General features: G+C 50.9%; 2 protein-coding genes across 2 annotated transcripts in view; both read right to left on the reverse strand.

The window, feature by feature from the left end:
• Positions 1 to 1,956, reverse strand: part of IBSP (integrin binding sialoprotein) — a 4,914-nt gene extending 2,958 nt beyond the window's left edge. Inside the window, exons 1-5 of the mRNA XM_057369229.1 lie at positions 1,915 to 1,956; positions 716 to 780; positions 585 to 635; positions 386 to 457; positions 161 to 214 (exon numbers count right to left, since the gene is read on the reverse strand). Of these exons, the coding sequence (XP_057225212.1) occupies positions 161 to 214; positions 386 to 457; positions 585 to 635; positions 716 to 769 (231 nt within the window). The 5' untranslated portion in view covers positions 770 to 780; positions 1,915 to 1,956. The remainder of the gene's footprint in view (positions 1 to 160; positions 215 to 385; positions 458 to 584; positions 636 to 715; positions 781 to 1,914) is intronic.
• An 8,116-nt stretch (positions 1,957 to 10,072) lies between these two features.
• Positions 10,073 to 13,020, reverse strand: LOC130575378 (dentin matrix acidic phosphoprotein 1-like). Its single transcript, XM_057369230.1, has 4 exons — positions 12,946 to 13,020; positions 12,805 to 12,846; positions 12,079 to 12,333; positions 10,073 to 11,872 (listed from the first exon to the last, which is right to left on the reverse strand). Exons 1-4 carry the CDS (start codon positions 12,997 to 12,999, stop codon positions 10,637 to 10,639), a joined length of 1,587 nt encoding a protein of 528 aa, XP_057225213.1. The 5' UTR covers positions 13,000 to 13,020; the 3' UTR covers positions 10,073 to 10,636.
• Positions 13,021 to 20,343: the final 7,323 nt, after the last annotated feature.

Below are 20,343 nucleotides of genomic sequence, written 5' to 3' on the forward strand. Positions count from 1 at the left end.
AAAAAAAAAAAAGACCCAGAGTAGAAAATCCAGTTGTATCCAGAGTGCAAGGCTGTAGGCGGTCAGTGACCACAAATGCTGATGAGCAGAGGCTACAAAACCAAAGAAAGTTCCCAAATTCCCGTATTTGTTTTGCAGGCTGCTGGTTTGCCATACTCACCCTTCCTTCCTCCTCCTCCGAGCCATCCCCCTCTTCCTCAGATGAGTCACTGCCCTAAGAAGAAGAAAAACCAAGTTGGAGGCGGGTGGGTGGGTGTCACAAGTACAGTGTTCTGTGCTCAGACCCATAGGCCAGTGGCAACAGGGCACAGAGCACATTCCCATCTCATTTGGGCCAAAATTTCTGGATTTGGAGCAGCAGCAGCAGCCCCTCAGGAACACCCACCTGGTACCGTCGCTGTGGGGGATACACGTAGATGTATCTGTACAGGTAGTGCCGGTGCCGGTTCTTGAACACCTRCCAGGAGAAGGAGGGGGAAAATCCCATCAGTCTGGGGGCTTGGGTACAGGGGACACAAAAATGTGCTCTTCCTCAAGACCAGCCCCATGTGGGACTGGGCACAGGGGGTGGAGGGAGACCCTACCGCATTTTCTTCCAAGTTGTCCAACTTGGGTCGCCGCAGCCAGCTCTTGACCTGGGGAAAAGGATGGGTTGGTGTGAGCCCCACACCAGCCCCAGTGAGGCTGAGGGTCCCCCCCTCACCCTGGCACTCACCGAGAAGGCRCACGCCATCCCCACCAGGCAGATGAAGATCAGGACACTCCTCATGGCTGCTTTCTCTAGGAACAGYGAAACACCTTGAGAGCTCACTTTCAGCTAGAAAGCACAGACACTGCTTCAAACCATCCACATGTGTGTGCCCACGTGAGTGAGCAGGGAGAAAAAGGGTTGACCTCCAGCTACTTCTTGGTGGGGTTACCTAACCCCTCCATAAACCCTATTCCTTCTTTCCTTTTTTTTTTTTTTTTTTTTTTTTTTTTTTTTTTTTTTTTTTTTTTTTTTTTTTTTTTTTTTTTTTTTTTTTTTTTTTTTTTTTAAAGATCTGCCTCAATTTTCATGAATACATTTTGGTTTTTCTAGAAACCACAAAATACCAGAAAAGGGAGTTTCACCATGTAGTGGACTCTCTGCTTTCCTGGAGCATGACTACTCACTCTTGCTTCCCCATTGCCTTTGGGGGAGGGCAGAAAGCCAAACCCCACTGGAGATATGGCAAGAGCAGCACTGCCCCCTGTGTCCAGCCTCCCACAGCTCCCAGACCTGCTTGGGCTCTGCTCCTGGGAATTACGCCCCAGACAGTTTAACCTCACTGAGAAAAAACAARCAAGCAARCAAATAATGGAAATAATTGGCTTCTGCAGCCTGCCATTGGCAAAAAACAGCRGTGACAAGGCACCAATGCAAAGAGCCCCCTGCAGGCGTATCTAGAGGGGACTTGGCTTTGGGCAGGTCAGAGCTGCTCACCCGAACCACCAAAACACAGCCTGCTCTCCTTCATCAAGTAGCAAGGAGCACACCCAATCCTTCCAGCAGCACCCCWGCTTTCCCCCAGGGAGGGATGCTCCCAGTATCCCCCTGAACTCAGTCAGGCCCTCTCATCTTCCTTTTTCCTACCCTTCCTCTGACTAAACCCAACATCAGCTGTGGAGTTGTTATCACATTTATCTGTGCTTGAATTTTCCCTATTTTTACTTAACTCAGGCTGGAAAGCAAGCGTCCACAAGTTTCCTTAACCACGCAGCAAGGCTCTGGATGCTCATCCCAGCCACCCAGCGCTTCATGAAGCTACACACCCAGGAAAGGACTAAGAGCAGCACCCAGACCTGCAAGCCCAGCCAGCTGAGCCSCCAATCTCCCTGCAAAGAGCAGACAGCAATGCACAACCCAAGTGGGAGAAGCAGCAGCGAGCTTACCCTGCCCCAGCACCCGGAGCTACCCACGGAGTCAGCCGGCACAGATTTCCTCCCGCTGCTGCCCTGCTGGGATATAAGGTCTGGCTTTGCCCCCCCCAAGCCAGTCACCGCCCTGCCCAGAGTGACGCCAGCCCTCCGGCGTGCACCAGAAAACCCCCAAAACTTCAACGCTGGCAGATTTGGTGCACAAACATAGCGCCCCGTGCCGCTGCCAAACCCGGCGAGGTTTGTGCTGAGCCGCTTAATTGAGGGTCTGGCCTCAGATGAACGGCCGGGAGGCTGAGGGTATAATAACACTCTGGGTTTTAATTAAAATAAATATTGGGAAATCTGTTCCTGGGGGGTGTCCACCTCCCTTTTTGGGAAATTCTGTCACTGTTTTTTCAAGTAGACAAAAAGACCAACCTCAAAGGCCTGGCTGCACAGCCACTTGGGCAGAGCCGTTAGACCAAAAAAAAAAAGCTAAATCCAAACAAATCCCTCTCCAGAATGCYTGCAGAGGCCTTGGTAAGGGCAGGGAAAGAAAAGGGGACTCAGATACAGGTGTCATCAGTGGCCCTTTGAGAGCCATTTCTGCCACAGTGTTGCTACAAAACGTATGTCTGCTTTGTTTCTAATGCCTTGCAAACTACACAGACCCACAGAGGGCCAGCCCAGTCCCCAGCTCTCCAAAATCAGGCATTGCTCAGCTGAAATCTGTGTATGTTCCCAGCAAAGCAGAGTAACTGCTGGATTTGGGGGGAAGCGGAAAAAAACCCACCCACATGTCCACTCAAATTTCACTGGGGACCTTGGTGGCAGGAAACAGCAAGCGGATGCTGCCCCGGCACCCACCTCTGCAGGGACATCATTTCTCCTTTACCTATATTTATAATTTCCTGCTTGGATTTCAGCCAACCAGCTCTCCAGTGCTACCAGCTCTCTCTGCTACCTCTTTCCCAGATTTTTCTTGCACTCCTCAGCAAAGGCCCTTGAGGTCCTGCACATCCTTGGCTGCAGCAGGTTTGGGAATGACACCTCACAGAATGCAGCTTTGCTTCCCACAGCAGTGAGGAGAACTGCAAATCCCACCTGATGCCTTCAGCCCTGCAGTTCTAAGAGAGGGAACAGAGGTGCTGAAAAATAAATGCCTTCAGGAAGGTCTGAAATGCTCAGGTTAGCCAGTGGTAAAACTGTGGTTACTGAAGACAGAAAAATCCACTTTGCCATGAAAGACCTGAACATTCATGYTTCCTCTCAAAACTGGGGGCAGAAACAGCCTCACCTACATGCAGGGGAGCACAGCTCTGACAGGTACATGATGGGGAGTTGGTAATAGCTGATGGAACACAACATACATAACTTGTTTCTGGGGAGAGAGAGGTCCCCCATAGCCCTCCAAGGGTCCTACAGCCCTGGCAGCAGCCCATGCCACATGCCCATGGGCTTCAAAGCCCCTTGTGTCACTATGAGGAGCCCTAATTATAAGGGAGGCCTGGAGCTGGTTGTGGTTTTCAGCTGGTGCCTCACGCCAGGAAAACCCACACACAGAGAAAAAAAAAAAAAAAAAAAAAAAGAAAAGAAAAAAGAAAAAAGAAAAAAAACCCCAACAACCCAGCCATGCAGTTCTTCATTGCCAACACAGCAGCCTCTGTTAGAGACCAGCATTATGAGGATTCCCATGTCCACCCAGCTCCAGGAAGCTGGAGCTGCTGGAGGGGCTGTCCTGCTGGGGGTGATGCAGGGGGTTCAGGACAAAGAAAGCCCTGCTTCCCCTTGTCCCCTGCTGTCCTAGGCTGCCTGGCCCAAGAAAACAGTGAGGATGTGCCCAGCTTTGAGCATAAAATTTCATCAGGGCTTGGGAACAGAGAGTCCTGGTGGGAGGCGATTTTTAATGTAATTAAAGGGCTTGTGCTCCRGGCTGCGTAAAAAAAAAGATGGAAAACTGACTATAAAAACACATCTTTCACCCAAGATCCCTAAAAAGCACCAGGATAATTAACGTGTGCCCAAGTGCTTTGTGCAGCCAGCACCTATGTTTAGCTCCTGGAGCGGGTGCTGCCTGGGCAAGCCACCAGCAGCAGCAACTTCACCGGCACTATGCCGGGAGACCAGCAGGGAAGATGGCCAACACATCCAAAACGTTTCCATTTGAAATTTTTTTATTATTATTACTTTTAAAAAGCATCCCATTGCAGGCTTGGAACACTGGTTGTGGTCTTTTAATGCTTTTGCAAGAACTCTGGCTCTCCCAAGGTGGCAGGGCTCGAAGGGATCCCTCCTTTGTCCAAAAGCTTATTAAAAGTAATTGCAGGCTCTGAAAGCTTTATGAAAATGATCTCACCTTGCTGGAAACATAACACAGAACATTTTATCTGCCTCCAAAGGATGGGACTTTGACCAACATGGTCCTGTGGAAGGTGGGATTTGCACCAGCCACTGCCCCCCGCTTTGTGCAGCATCTGGGTGGGCTTGCACCCAGCGAGGGCACCCTGTACGCCTTGGGTGTACTTGCCTGAGTCCCTGGGGACCTCAGGGTCAGAGTGTCCCTGTCTGGCACAGGCTGACATGGCTTCTAGGTCCAAATTTAATTATTATTTTTGCAGGGCGGTAAACGAACAGAGCAGAGTGCTCCTGTCCTGCCCGGGCACACTGYGGGACTGAGGCCACACCGTCCTATTTCCACGCCCTGGAACTATTCTGAAAGGAAACCTCAGGGCCAAAAATAAGTAAAGAAAACAAAACCAGAAGGACACTTTGAGCATGGTGGGGAGAGACCAAGGTGCTGCTGCAGCCAGGGAAAGGGGCACCCCTGCCATGCAGCTCAGATGCCAGGGCACCCCCCAAACRTGTACAGGGGGACCCTGAGGCAGAGCTTGCCCTGGTTTCCACCTCTGCCCATGTGCTGTCAGGGACAGGGGTGTGTGTGCCATGGTCACCTGCTGGGGAGAGAAGTGATGAGCAAGAAGAAGGTGCAAGTGTAAGAACAAGGAATGCTTCTCTTCCCTCTTTCCTCTCAGAGCACAAACACAAATGCAAACTGGCATCATCTGCACATACAGCTTGTTATTCYTCTGCCAGCATTCAATTTTAGAATGAAAGCCTGAGGGAAGAATATCTAAAATGCACCATGTATCAATCTCAGTTATCAGTACACACTTTATATRTTGGCACTTTGCAACTGAATGTTTYRTATGATTTTCCTTTCTCTCTCAGCAGAAACCAGAAAAAGGAAATTAATKCTCTTTACAGGCCTGGCAAAATGCAGGCCAGGAGTAGCTCTGTAATGTGAGCACTTTGAAGCACCCTGAGTTCTGGGAACAAAATCCAGCAAATAACTGAGGCAAGGTTGCAACATTATGGCAAATCCCAGCACTAGCCATCACCCAGACCTTCACACATTTGAGCAATATCTGTGTGTTGGATTTCCTCTGTTTTTTTGCTTGTTTTGGTTTTCTTCAGGAGCGAGAAACASCTCATCAGCCAGAATAAGTTACCAGGTCTGGTCCCACCACTGTTTCCTGCCTCCATCCGCATGTGAGGGCTGTCAAACGCAGCCTCAGGAGAAAAAGCTGAATAAACCCTGCAAAAGGCCCTGTTTTCAGAAGGAGAGCAGGAAGATAGCCTGTGTTCACTGCTGAGGTAACAACCAACAGCCTGGACACACAGCTCAGGAGCTGMGCTCTCTGATCTAAGTTAGATCACTGTCCCTGGACTGTCAGGAATTGGGATGGAGTGGAGGCACACTAGTGGTGGCTGCCTTCCTCCCTTATCTCTGCTCTAACCTGGAGAAAAACCCTGAATCTGGGATTAAAAAGGTGCAGCTTGCAGCAGAGGCAGAGTGTGCTGTATGTGTCAGCCAGAACTGYTGCTTTTGCACTGGTTATTTGTTACCATTCACATACGTGAATGGCAGAAGAGTGATATATGTATCCATATACCTTAGAATCACAGAATGYTTYGGATTGGGGRACCTTAAACCCCTTAAACCTCATCTAATCCCAATCCCCTGCCACTGACAGGGGCACCTCCCACTAGACCAGGTTGCCCAAAGCCCCATTCAAGCTGGCCTAAATACACAGAAAAGTTCATGCCTTCTGCAAAAAATACCTTAACATTCAAGCACTCATTTATTTTTTTTTAAAGATGGCTTTGGAAAACTGTCATGAAACTACTTTTTGCTCTGCAGGTGAAACAACATCAAGTCTAGGACAGAAAGGGCAGGTGCTGCCTCTGCCCCCCAGGAACCCCTGTGTTCAGTAACCTGATACCTTCTGCTAAAACACAACAGCTCATTGCAGCTTTGCATTTCAGGGCGTGAAAACAGGAAAAAAAAACTGAACTGTAAACCACTCACTCACTCTGCAGCTTTAAGGTTTCCATCATGACTTTGAGGAGAGCAATACAGGAGGATTTAAGGTTTCCATCACGAGTTTGGGGGGTGCAGTACGGTTGAATGCTAACACCTGCCCTTTACTTGTACCATTCTGTGGTGCCCAGCTCCTTGGGGCAGTGCTGGGGCGACCACAAAACTCCCAGGACATGGCTGAGCCAGGGATGGGAAAGTTATTTGCCATCAAAGTGCATGGCTGAAAAGGGAGCTGGAAGAAAATATTTCCTYAGAGCGTTCAAAAGATTTGTAACTTTTTGGGGTTTCACTGAGGTCAGAGGCTGTTTTCCCACGTCTGGGATATTTCTTTTGTTCAGATTGATGGCCTCAGCGATTCCGTCAGAGGTTTTTCCTCCCCATTGAAAAGGGCAGAGAAAGGCAATCAGATTCTCGTGGCCCCACTGAGTGCTGGAGAGGAGTGGTTGCCACCACAGATTCCATCACGGGAGGCACAGAAGAGATAATCTCATCAAATMTGAGGGGACCCTACAAGAAAAAGGAAGAGAAACTTCTCAGAAGGGCATGTAGTAAAAACATAGTGGGGGGATGGCTTCAAACTCAGAAAGAGAAGGTTTAGATTTGGTATTAGGARGAATTCTTTACTGTGAGGGTGGTSAGGCACTGGCMCAGGTTGCCCAGAGAAGTTGTAGGTGCCCCATTCCTGGAAGTGTTCAAGACCAGGTTAGATGGGGCTCTGAGAAATCTGGAATAGTGTAAGATRTCCCTGCCCATGGCAGCAGGGTTGGATTGAGATGGTGTTTAAGATCYCTTCCAACCCAGAATAGTCTRTGATTCTATCATRGTTTCTTCCACAGMTATTCCCMTTTTGCTAAGGACAAACACAGGCCAAAAAAAAAGCCCTGCAGCCAGCTGTGGCACTCAGATGACCGTGGCAAGCCCAGGACATTTGTCTGCACTGTCAAAAAAGCCCCTGCTGGATGGAGAGGAGGTCTGCAAGTGCAGGGGTCTCTTTGTTTCCCCCACCAAACCAAGAAAAGAAGGGGGTTGAATCTGTGCACCTTGTGTGCCATGGGTGCCCCACGTTCAGCTGTCACAGCCACGCTCAGCACTGCTGCCTCCCACCACTTCAGCCACACCAGATACTTATTAAAAATAGAATTTTTTCTTCTTGGAAAGGACAAAAMAATAAAWCCCAAAACAAGAAACCTTTCTTTTAAGATGATGCAAACGCATGTTTTCACAAACCCAAATGCATCCAAAAATACCTGCTTCAAACCCCAGCACTGATTCTTGGGTAAATCGCTGCTTTCAGCTCTGGAGGCCACCCCCAACGCACAAAGAATGTCATGTGGGTGGATAATAAAAGCATACATTGACGTGGGCATTTTTTATCCCTGTCTAACCCACCAGGGCAACTGACCCTGACAACTTCATCACATAATCATCCTAAAACTGGAAGCAGTGGCATCTCCAGTGACGGCAGAGCCTGTGGGTCACCTCCCCAACTGCTTTTCCTGCCAGCCCAACAGCAGAGAGCAGGAGCTCTCCCCTCCGATGCTCACAGCACAGGGGCACATGAAAACTGAACACATGGCTGCTAAAAATGCCTTAAAATCCTCCAAGAGAGCATCTTTTGGTCACACTCTGTCCATCCAAAACCTCACCCTGTGAAGTGCCGCCCATCATCAAGCCATTCCAGATGTCAAGCAGGGTGGCCCTGCTCATACACGGATGAACAGCATTTGATAGGGATAGCCCAGTGCCACCAGTGTCCCCTGAAACCTTGCCAGGTTCTGGKCACATCCCTGCGTGGACCCAGCATGAGCAGCTCCCTCCCTGCGGCCAAGCAGGAGGTTTTCCCAGAGAAGGGCAGTGCCCAGGGGGGATGGTCCCGTGGGAAGCTGTCCTGGCAGGACCGGCAGGCAGCAATCAGCTCTGGCACCGTCTCCCAGGCTTTTGGGGAGCAGCCAGCCTGCGGGAGGCAGGTTTAGGGTGTCGCCGGCCGGGACAAGGGYGCAGTGGCAGCACGTGAAGGGGACCCACGTGCGGGAGAGCACAGCCGGGTACCCTGAGCCCTCTTTGCAAGGCACTCGTGTCCCCAGCTCAGACTAAACCCAAATCCGTCCAGTTTTACTCTCCATGGCTGAAACGAGGAGGGTGACACGCAGTCCCCTTCCCTGCTGTGCCAGACTGCTGCGCACCCCAGCCCCGCTCGCACAAGGATGAGGATGAGGACGGACACGGGGTCATGAAGGCATGACTTGCAAGAAGCAGTTTCACCCCAAATCCGGCTCGCAGGCTGGGCTCGCTGCAGAGCTGCACCCATCTTCCTGGAGGGATCCAAAAAACGCCTCTCAGTACTCATCTCCGCCCCCACCGCCTGTCCCTACGCAACATCACCTCTCAYGGCCCCAGGGATGTGTCCCAGCCCTGCGGCACAGCCGGCCCCAAAACGCCACTGCCTGAGCAGCAGCACCGCTTGCTGGACACGGGAGAGCTCACAGCCCTGCCCTGCCCGGCAGCAGAAAAACATCATTACTGCAACTTCACAGCGACTGCGATGTGACCCAGCCCTTTTGGCTGCAGACAAATCCACGCTTGCTGTCTTTCACTCAATAGTGGGGCTGCGCACCAGAGTTTTGGTGGCCGCCACCCTGACAGGCATCGCTCCCATCACAGCATCCCCAACTACTCACACAACTGAKGTGAGGGGTACAAAAAATAAGGGCCAGGTCACAGCTGAGGTGTTCACTGTGAAGTGGGAACTGGTGGGATGAAGGGTCAGGAAAGGAGCTCATTCCCAAGGCAGCAGCRTGGGGAAACTGCAAGTTTCAGAGCTGATCTCATGCAGAAGAAAAAACAGGTTACACAGAGTGAAAATCAAAACATAATTTCTACTAAAACCAGGAGCTGCTCAGCTTCCAGCCTTCATAGTGGTGGAAACAGGCCACAAATTTAGTGTGGTTCTGCTCTAAGTAATAAAGAATTTTTAATTACTGATTCCTGARTTTGATGCAGGAATATTGAGCAATGACACCCCTGAGCCCAGGCAGMTGAAGGGCACGTACCCACCTACCCTGGCCCCTTGGGGACTGTCCCCTGCAGAGCCACAACTCCRTGCTGATAAACTGCACAGTGACTCAACAGGCCAAGGCTTCACCTGTCAGCATTGAAACCTACATTGTACAGCTTGCCCTGCACATGTGAACAAGGGAGAAGAGCCTAGGWGGAATTTTAAATAATGTGATTTTAAATAATGTGTTGTTTACTTGCTTACCATGAGGAGAAAAAAACCCAACCAAATGTCACATAGAATAAAAGAGGCTTTACTCATTATAATGCCTTTKCCCTGCTCACCTGTGTCTGGTACCAGGGGCCAACATGGGTGCACAGAGCCAGTGGTTTGGGGGAGCCCTCACACGCTGAGATATCTTCCCAGCACCCCAGACAGAGCACCACAGCCCTTGCTCACATTGCAGCAGGTGATGGCCATAGGACAGAAAAGCCCCAGGGCCAGCTCTTTGGAGTCATCAGCCAGATTTTCCACCCCATTGCGGGTTTGCCAAGGGGCAGGGACAGCCTTGGGGTGCCTGTAAATAGRGGGGGTGGGAACACACTCACCTTTTGCTTTCCCCCTCACCCAGCAGGCTCTGGCACCCCACACAAATATCCTGCCCTTTGCTCCCCACTCTGTCAGTCCAGCCCCAAATTGCAGAGCCTGACAAGCCCAGGAGAAAAAAAAACAGCAACACCTCAAACCACACTACAGTGGAGTTTGGTGGTTTTAATGGTGATTAAAGAAATCAWCAGGGTACATTTCATCTTTGAAATACAAGTGCAAAAAGGATACAGTATAATGTTTTCTGTACATTTCTTACAAAATATTAAAAATATTACATACATCCCATTCTGAAGTGGTACTTCACACCCTGCTGTGCCCATGCACCACGTGTAGCTTTTCCTTTTWATGTGCGGGACATGGAGCTAACGGAAAGCTCCAGCTGGAGTCTGGGCAGATGTTTTTAGGGCAGTGATAGGTAAATACAAAGGGTGAACACAGGAACCTTTCTGCCCAGCACGCCCAGGAGTGCCAACCCACCGCTGTGTCCCCGAGACAAGTGGGCAGCATCACCCTGCTGGCACTCACTGCTCTCAGCTGCTCTCCAGTGGGATACAGAAAATGCCTTTTCTTGCTGTGGCTCGGCGTTTTCCCTGTGCCTGGCAGCACCTACCCCTTCACTCCTTGWGTAAGGGTGCCCAGGCCTAGCCGTGGCAAACCCCACTCTTTTAACCACAGCACCTTCTTGAGAAGAAGTYGACCAGGCTATATGGTAAATAAATTAACCCCTCCTCCCCCCACACCCCCACGCCGCTGAGGCTGTGGGGCACAGGTCAGTACCCATCCTGGCAGTCATTGTCATCGTAGTCAGCCGCAGGTTTGTGGCGGAGGGCGCCCAGCCGCCGCTTGYGGGCCCCGCTCTCCAGGCTCTGCTGGGAGCTGTCATCCCCGTGGCTGCTGGACTCACGGGTGGCATCCTCCTGGGACTGGCTCTCTGTGTCATCGTCATCCTCCTGSGACTCGCTGTTGTCACTCTCTGTGGACCTGCTCTCCTCGCCTGTGTTGTCCTCTGGGCTGCTGTCATCCTCTGGGGACGTGCTCTGGCTCTCGGCTGATGTGCTCTGCACAGAGTCGTTCTCATCCTCCTCTGACTCCTCCACAGTGTCCTCTGTGGATGGGCTCTGGTTGTTGTCATCTTCCCTGGACTTGCTCAGGTCATGGTCTTCTTCCCTGGACTCACTGTCAGGTGTGGACAGCACACTCCTGTCCTCAGCAGAATCCCAGTCCTCCTGCCCTTCCCAGGTGTGCTCATTCAAGGTTCTCACCACTTCTGGGGACTCCCCTGGGTCTTCATCCGACTGCTCATGAGTGTCCTCTCTGGACTCGCTGTCCTCATCCTCCCTGGAGGGGCTGTCCTCCCCATCCCCATCCTCCCTGGACTGGCTGGAGCTTTTTTCCTCTGACTGGCTGTCGGTAGGCTCTTCTGACTGGCTGTTGTCCTCCACGGATGGGCTGTCTTCTCCAGARTCCTCCACCTCGGGGGACCTGCTGTCACCCTCCTCCCAGCGGTGGGAGCCAGCCCCCTGGGCACTGTCCCAGCTGCTCCCCAGGGCACGGGGGCCGGCGTGGCGCACCCTGTAGCTGCTGCTCGGGCCGTCAAAGACAGAGGGGTCATCCCCTTGCATGGCTTCGTCCTGGAAGTCATAGCTCTCCTCCTCCTGGCTGCTGCTGCTGGCCCCGCCGTGCCTGTAGGCGCGCCCAAAGCCGTAGCTCCTGTAGCGCCGGTGGTCTGCCCCCATGCTCTCGCTGCTGCTGCTGCTGCTGCTGTCACCGTGTCCCCTGCCAGCCCCGCCATCCCCAGGGCCGGCATCATGCTCGTATTCCCCCGCCCCATCGGTGCGGGTCACRTAGGTGGGGCCTTCGCCCCTCTCCTCTGCCCCGTTGGCGTCGAAGGTGTCATCCCCGCTGTCATCCTCCTCGTCCAGGAACCCGCCGCCGTGGGAGGGAAAACTCATGGTGCCGTAGTGGTCTCCGTTGTCACCATCATCAGTGTCACGTGCGTCCGCCTCCTGTATGGAGGTGACAAACAGAGGTGAGCGCTAAGGCTCGCGGGTCACAGGTCACTCACGGTGCCTGCAGGCAGAGCACAGCCTTGACCGGTGCCAGCTTTGGGGCCAGGGGAGCTTTCCCAGCAGAACAAAACATTCCTCCCTACTCACTCCCTCACTCACTCACTCACTCACTCACTCACTCACTCACTCACTCACTCACTCACCAGGAAACCAAGGTCATTCCCACTCTGGGTGCCCACGTCCTCGTGGTCCACCTGGTTCATGTGCTGAGCCTGTCCGACTCGGCCTCCCATGTCTTGGCCACTGAGCTCTCCCAGCTCCTCATCCACGGCATTCCCACCCGCCAGGTCCCTGGCAAGGGCATTTTCTCCCGTCTCCAGGCTGGCAGGAGGATGTCTGCCATCTCTGTCCTCTAGGTGGTTGCCCAGCTTGCTGATGACATCTTCATTTGCTGTGTCCTGGAGCCAAAACATGACACGGTGCTTTAGTTTATCAAACACCAACCACAGCACGTTTGCTGCTGCTGCTGCTGCTGCTGCACAACTCAGTCCTAGGCCATACAAGAGCTCAAGCCTTTTTTATTTCTTTAACCTCAGCCCTTCAGTTACTTCTGCTTATACAAAATTAAATGGTAGCCACCAACAAAAGGGTAGCCCAGAAAAGCCCAAACTGTGACGGTTCAGAGCACAGAAACTTCTTTTTCAGGGTCAACCAGCAGAAGGTATCAGGTGAACTGGGAATTTGCTCAGGGAGGCTGGTCAAAACAGGGTGAAACCAACCCAGCTTGAAAAGACTGAGCMCATGAGCAAAGCTCAAAGACCCCCAGAAGCAGCAGATCCCTCCCAGGTTCCTGGTCCAAGGATGCCCACCCAGGGCTGGCTCCCCATCCCAGACTTGCTCCCTGTGGGACAGGGGCACCCGTGGCTTACCTCCTGCAGGGTGCTGGAGTGGGTGGGTTCATGGCCAGGAACCTAAACACATYCAGGAGATATTTGATCAGTGGCCATTGTGTCTTGGCTGGGCAAAACCAGCAGGTTTGGGGTGGGACTGTCAGTCCAGRGGGTACTTACGGGGTGAGCACAGGCCACAGCCCAGAGGAGCAGCAGCAGGAACGCAGCCCTCATGTCAGTCGTGGTTCCCGTGGCTGCAACAAGGAATGAAATGTTTGCACACTAGAGCAAAGCACTTGCATGTGCATCTGGCTGTAACTTGGTTCCACAGAGCCTGCCCAAATGATACAGCCTGGCCATCCTGCACATGGTAACTCATGGCATGTCATCAAACAAGCCAAGAATTTGTCCTTGTGCCAYCTCCTGGCACCRCCTGCGCAGAAACCTCCCTTTAGTTTGGGATTTGAAATACCCAGCTGTTCTCTGGCAGATTTTTTTTTTTTTGTCTAAACATCATTAAAGAGCAAGAAGGTCTCCTGAATTTCCTGTTCCTGTAGTAAAATCACCCAGCACCCAGCTGAGCTCAGTGGTTGTGGCAGGAGCCTGCACCTCAGATGGGCAGCACTGCAGCCCCACCTGGAGTGGTCCCCACAGCCCCATAAGGTCTCTCAGCATTCCAAAGCAGAGCATCCCAATGAGATAATCCCACAGAGAGCTGCATCTCCAGAGCCTGCTGGGTTAGCACCCCAGTGGCACTGCTGTCCCCCACAGATAAAGCAGTGGGGGCTTTCCTCCAGCTCTGCTCCCATTTCCAAGCATTTTCTTTAAGCAGCCCAGCACTTCATCCCTATGGGATACACCAACCACACGGAACATCCCCCTGCTCCCAAAACACACCAGAACAAGCACAGTCCTGATTTCTTCCCTGACAAARCAACACTTACATCCCAGCTGACAGCTCTCCTTCTTTCAACCAAAACGYGAGGAAAATCAAGCCCTACTCCCAAACCTTCCCATTTTCACTCCAGGCAATGCCAGATCAGCCCAAAAAACCTTTACCTCAAGGTGTGATGCAAGCCCGTGTCTCCTCCCGTGCTGGGGATGGGATGAGCTGGCTGTCTGTGTTGGGATGCTCCGATGTGTCCCAGCGTGGCCAGGCGGGCATTTAACCWCTGGCCAGTGCCAGCCCCGGGCCGGGGACAGCCAATGGCACCGCCGGGCAGCGCTGCTGCGCCTGGAGGTGTCACCGGGAACTGGCGTCCCACGCTTCCTCTGGCCCCCGCCAGGACAGCAGCCCTAAAAAAGCTCCTTGTGGTCGCRGGATGACGAGACGGGCTGGCAGTTAATGACGGACTGCGCCGGCCCTGTGTTTTGGCTGCTAAATTTATCCCATTCACACACTTCCCGCCATGACAAACAACTACGGCATCACCCACGCCGAGCACTGCGCCCTGTCCCAGGGATGGCACCTCCTAACCCGTGCACTTGGCAGCGTTTGTGCCATGGGCAGGGGCTCTGAAACCCACAAGGGACCCTTTCCCTGCCTTGTCTCAGCCTTGTCCTGTGCCTTGGGGCAGGAGCACAAAACCACGCTAGGAAGAGAAGAATTGTCTTATTTTCATGTCCACACAGGTGCTCGTGCAAGGGAGAAGGGAAATACTGAATGRAGGTGTGTAGGGAGCATCCCACCCTCGGCATGGAGTGAGTGTAACATCCCAGTGCTCCTTCCAGCTGCTGGACAGGGAGGGGATGAAACCTCTGCTCCTGAAAACACAGGAAACAACAGGTGCCCAGGGGACAAGGACAGGGCTGCAGYTTTGCAGGTGTTCACAGGAGATGCTGGCATTGTGAAATGAGAGACTGAAGGAAACTTGGGCAGGGCCAGGATTGAGGCAGGGCTCTGTGAACTACAGGATATCTGTATTCAGCCAGGCTGTAGAAAACCAGAAGAGTTTTCTCATGCTCATGACAAAATGCCTCATGCTGGACAGGGCATCTTTTGAAACCAGACATGTCAGTCTGCTGCTGGGTGTAATTTCATCCTCACAATCTCCTGCTGTTTCCATCCCTCATCACCAGCCCATGGATCGTGGGTGTCTGCCCTGTGAGGACTGCAAGGTGGAGTGTGATAAGTGTCATTTTTCTCCTTCCTCCTGCCCCGATGCAGGGAGCCCCATTACCACCCCAGCCCCACTGCTGTCCCCATGGCCCCTTGGCCTCGAGGGGGTCCCCATCAAGCCACTCTCTCTCTTGCCCATACCTTTGGCAGATGTTTTCCCTCTTCTTCCCTGCCCAACCCCTGCTGCAGATACCGTGGGATGTATTTTCCTTTTGACCTGCRACAAAATTACACCCCTGTCCCCAGCCAGATATGAGTTCATGTTGCCAGCCTTTTTTAGGCACCTCCAACAATTACCATGTTTTGTTGTATTTTTTTTGTAATGTCAAACCTGCATTTAACTCAGCCCCCAAAGATCTGGTGCTGCCTCACGTCCAGATGCTGTGATGCAAGAAGGAGATAAACACCAAGCTCTGCCTGCCTGGCTCTTTTATGACACAGGCCACCCATTGCCCCACCAGTCACCACCCCAAGGTCACTTCCCTCCTTTCCAGTGGCSCTGAAACACCCACAGCACCAACACACCCAACAGTGCTCACTGCCAGCACCCCAACCTGGCCCCACATCCCTGTAATCTCCAGTAGCCCTGGGTCAAACAACGAGGTCTGTCCCCCAAATCYCTTCCAGAGATCATCCTACAGCATTAGCCAGACTGCCCAAGCAGATCTGCCTGTGTTTGGCAAGGAAAGGAAACCTCAGCCCACATACTGTAACCTTATAAAGAAAAAAAAAWAATATTAAGGATTGTTGTTGTTACATCAGAGGTGAGAAATGGATTGAGGGTGGGAGCAGCAGCTGTCTGATGGGCGTTTTAAATGCCACTGGGCATTTTCCCAAGTYCTACTCAGAGATGCTCAGTCCCTGGAAGGAAGATGGGAAAACCTGGCCAGGCTAAAGCTGGCACCCTCAGGCTACCAGGGAGGAGGTGGCCACGTCAGAAACAAGAAGACTGGCAGAGATGGTAAAAGATGCAGGAATATCTCTTCTCTGTTTGACAGTCTGGACTGCCTGGTGTTCATGAGAACAGAGAAAGAAATGAGTGCAGACAGCAGGAGAGATAAGGAAATCAAAGTGAAAAGCTGGCACTGCAGAGAGCCAGCTGACAGAGGAGGAACATAACAGCTGCTCTCCTCCACTGATGGAAACAGCTCAGCACCAAAAACTCAAGAAATTGATATTGTTCAAAAAACCCACCATTCTCTCTTTTTTTTTTTTTTTCCAGACCAGAAGATTTTCGTAGTATTAATGTTGCTGGTGCACTTCTCTTCTGAATAGACCTGTCGGTTTTGACAGCAGCATCAAAAGGAAAAGGACCAGTGAATGAACTGGAGAACAGCAGAGACTGGGGTGAGAGCAGAACCCAAGGCACGTGTCCTCAGCACTCATCCAAACAYTCAATGCCAGCTCCTAGCTTAGGATTCAAATCCAAACCCCTTTGCCTCCTGTTTTGTTTTTTTGGTTTTTTGTTTTTTCATGTATTACAGTGCAGTGGTTTCATTTTGTTACCTGAGTAAATAAATATTGTCTGTGTTTCTCAGCATTAGTGTGACACACAGCCCCATAGCTAATGATAACATTTCAATATGATAACATTTCAGGTGTTGGAAGAGCAGCACTGATATTCCAGCTCTGCCTGGGAGCAAGCCTCAAAGCTACAAATGCTGTGGTATGGAATTACCAGAGTGCTTGTGGAGCCATGTAGAGGTTTGGTTCCTGACAAGCCTCTAAAATTTGCTATTTCTCACTGGCAAAAACATCTCAGAGGAGTCTGAGTCCTGGGGCCCTGAATTGCAGACACATACAGGGCATCTGATAATGTCAGACTTCTGCACAAGTGAACAGGCCTCTGCCCTGACAGCTCAGGGGTGGCATCACTAACTCACCCTTCTGTGTCCACCACAGAGTTTCCTTTACAGCCAGGGAAAACAGGCACTTCTAAGGCACCAATCACTTGCCCTATTTCAGGTACCTATTTCAGGCGTCACAGACTGTTTGGAGTCTCTGTGACACTGTTGAAGGGAGGTGCTGATCTTATCCTACCAACAAGGAGCACCGTGCCCTTTCCCAAAACACAGGCAAGTTGAGCTCCCAAAATCCCTCACTGCCCACCTCCTGTGCCAGCCCCASACTCCAAGTGCTTCTATTTCCAGCATTTTTCTGCCACCCTCCTCTGAGCAGTGGGCTCCAGGAAAACCAGCACCTTGCTCCAATGGTCTGTTGGGATGAAGGCTCTCAGGTGTTGTACCTGCTCCGTGCCACTTTTGCCAAAGCAAAATACACGGAGCAATATCTGCCATCCCCACTGTCCCATCACAGCTGGAGCTCATGGCTGGATAGGCATTTTGTGCCATCCCTGCCAGATGTGTCTGTTTGGATTATCAGGTCCTATAAATCCATATTCATCAGCCAGCGTGGCTGAATTTACTCATCTGAGGCTGTGACTTCATCAGATGTGGATAWGGATGTCTCATTTCTGCCTGGCCGCTGTCAGATCCAGCACATCTTCCTGCTCAGAGGCTCTGCTGCATCTCCCTGCCCTCGGCTCAGCTCTGTCCCAGGTCGGGGACCCCTCAATTTTGACAATTCTGGCAACAACTCCAGTGCCACTGGGCTGTCAGTAGTCGGCACTGACAGCGGTAATCATGGAGACGCCAGCGGGTAATTACAGCTCCTAAAATCTCATTCGGAGCAGAGGATCTTTTTACAATCACTTCCTGCTCACAATTCAGCCCCTCGGGAGCTGGCAGCAGTAAGTATTCGTCAGTCACAAGCTGGAAGGGGAACAATAACACAGCCTTCACCTGAAAAGCTCCCGGCAGCTCCCACCCTGCAGAGATCTGGAAAGCCGCACGGTGTCGGTGCTCTCAGAGAGGAAAATCGAGCAGCGATCAGTGCCAGCCTTGCCCTCCATCAGTGGGTGACACAGGGCAGGTCASGGGTCTGTCTCCTGAGTCACAGCACCCCGATTTATTGTTGGAGGCGGGAATCGTCAGGAGGACACGACTGATGGAAATGTTTGCATGGAACGGGCACTGCGGGAATGCAAAGGGAGGCACARGGTGGGCACAGAGCGGGCACGGAGGTCAGGACAGCGATGGAGATGTGTGTGAGGAGTGCCAGACCCTCCTGGAGAGCGGACAGCACTGCTCTGATTCCCGTGCTGTCATTGTGGCTCTCTCGGGCTAAATTTATTGCTGCTCAGTGGAGCTGCACAGGAAGCATTACCACAGTCCCCTGGGAGCCTGGAAAAATCAAATGGGGGCATCATCAAGGCACCACTGATCAACAGACCAGCAGCAACTTGGCTCATATTTCCGAAGGACATTTTAATCCCTAAAATCCTAATAACTTTTTTAAAAATAGCAGAAGGAGCAAAACAAAGAAACAACAACAACAAAAACCAAAAAAAAAAAAAACCAAAAAAAAAAACAACCCAAAAAAAACCAAAAAAACAAAAAACCAAACAAAAAAGAATGCCAAAGCCCCCACTACCAAAAGCCAAGCAATGCAAAAGAAAAAGCTCATAAAACCAGAGAAGTCTCAACCACAGGAGATAAAAGCAAGAGAAGATATTAAAATCTCTGGGGGAGTAGAAGCACTTTTCAACAGTCAAAGAACACATATTTCTTTATATGCAAATTCTCTTTGGTAATTAAAAAGTAATTAAAGGCTCATTGTTTAAAACCCAACCAAAGCCCAGCTGCAGGACCACATCACATATTCGGTGATATATTCATTTGTTTCACAATCTAATTTTTAATCAACTATTATTGCATGAGTGCTGTACCCACATCTTTCACAATATTCCATATTGCACAAGAGTCTATRCAGTAAAAATCCCATAGAAACTACTGTAGTTTATACAGGATTTTACACACTTATGATGAACTGCTTTCCAGCAAGAAAAAGGTATTAAATCCAAGGAATTATCTCTTGTTTTTCTGTAGTTCCTGAAAGGGTGGTTAAATACTGGAGGGAGAGGTAGGCCAAGGTTAAGCAGTATAGAAGTGTTTTAAATATCAGAGCGACAAAGGAAAATCTGGAATTGCTTACTGGAAGTGTTTTCCTGAAAAGAATATGTGGGATTGCTGATGACAAACCCGGACGAGCACTCAGCCAGCAGCCAAAGTGCTGGTGTGCATTTCCCAGGGAAGCTGTGCACAGCTGACTGCCAGCACTCTAAAATGCAGCTCAGGAACATCACCACAGTACCTGACAGAAGCCATCATCCATCCTGAGAGATCTGCATTCCTGCTCCACTCTCACAGGGAGTGGAGTGGGAAATAAAGCTGACTGCTTTTAAGACCTACATTTATAAAATCTTCAGTGTATTCTCTCAGTAGTCAGTTTACCCAATTCAGATACCAGTTAAAAGGCTGGATCAAGTGCTCACTTTCAACACTGAATGATGACTTTAACACTCTTCCTCGTTTGGAATTCCTTCTATTAATGAATAAAGTTTCCCCCACCTCCCCATCCCCCCGGTTGTTCTCTGTAATTTTCTACCAATCACTTTAAATGAGCGGCAGTGTATGACAGGTGAAGTCTTTCACAACAGACTAATTCTACTGGACAAGTGTATTCACACTCTGTTTAACTTCCAGCAGAATTCCATGGTACACTTCAAAGGAGTTGCATATGTGTGATTGCACATGCCAATCAATACCTTTGGACTCAGTCTAGCTCCTCTTCACCATTCCTGCTAGAAACCCCTCTTGTCACTCAGTGCTTTTTTCCTGAATGCTGAGTGCTKACAAGAATATTGCACAGGAGATGAGAAGCAGGAATCTTTAAAAAAATGCTCATAAGGAATGAATAGTGGATAAGCATTGACCCTTTTTACAGAATTCAGTTTTGCAGAACCAGCCACAAACGAAAAGATGTGAAAATATGTTTGATGGGAAGACTGATGCAAACAAGTGAGAGCAAGRTGCTGTCTGGGGAAGCAGGGTCGAGAGCTGCTGCCTGTTCCCAACCTGCATGGTCCCACAGCAGAAGCAGGACCACAAAGCTCCCCTCCAACTATTTTTTTGGTAACTTCAGTGCTCCAGYTATTGACAAAAGCTTTCCTGAGGGTTTCTAGTACTTGTGACTCCTGACGTGTCTGAAAACTCCAGCACTGCCTGCTGCAGTCACGTATGTAACTGCGCTGCAGGAGCAGCCCCTCTCTGCCCAGATGTAATTACAAGGTACAGTCTGTGGCTTTCTGTGAGGAAGTGGCATCACCACCTCTGTCTTCCGCCAGGCTCCTCTCCAGAAGCAGCCCAAATGGGAATGCAAAGCCATGAAAGGACTTCCTTCATCTGCCCAACCAGGCAGGAGCAGGAGGATCCCTGGAAGCGTCACCCCAGTTTATGTTCCAGGGCATCCTTTACCTTCAGCAGGGTCTTGGCACTACTTGCTGAAGAAATCAGGCCAGAATCACAAGAACTGATCCATCTCACCCATAATCCTCTCAG

The sequence above is a fragment of the Malurus melanocephalus genome, unplaced genomic scaffold (assembly GCF_030028575.1).
Source record: "Malurus melanocephalus ecotype Western Australia unplaced genomic scaffold, MMel_1.1 scaffold_105, whole genome shotgun sequence".
Taxonomy (NCBI): Eukaryota; Metazoa; Chordata; class Aves; order Passeriformes; family Maluridae; genus Malurus; species Malurus melanocephalus.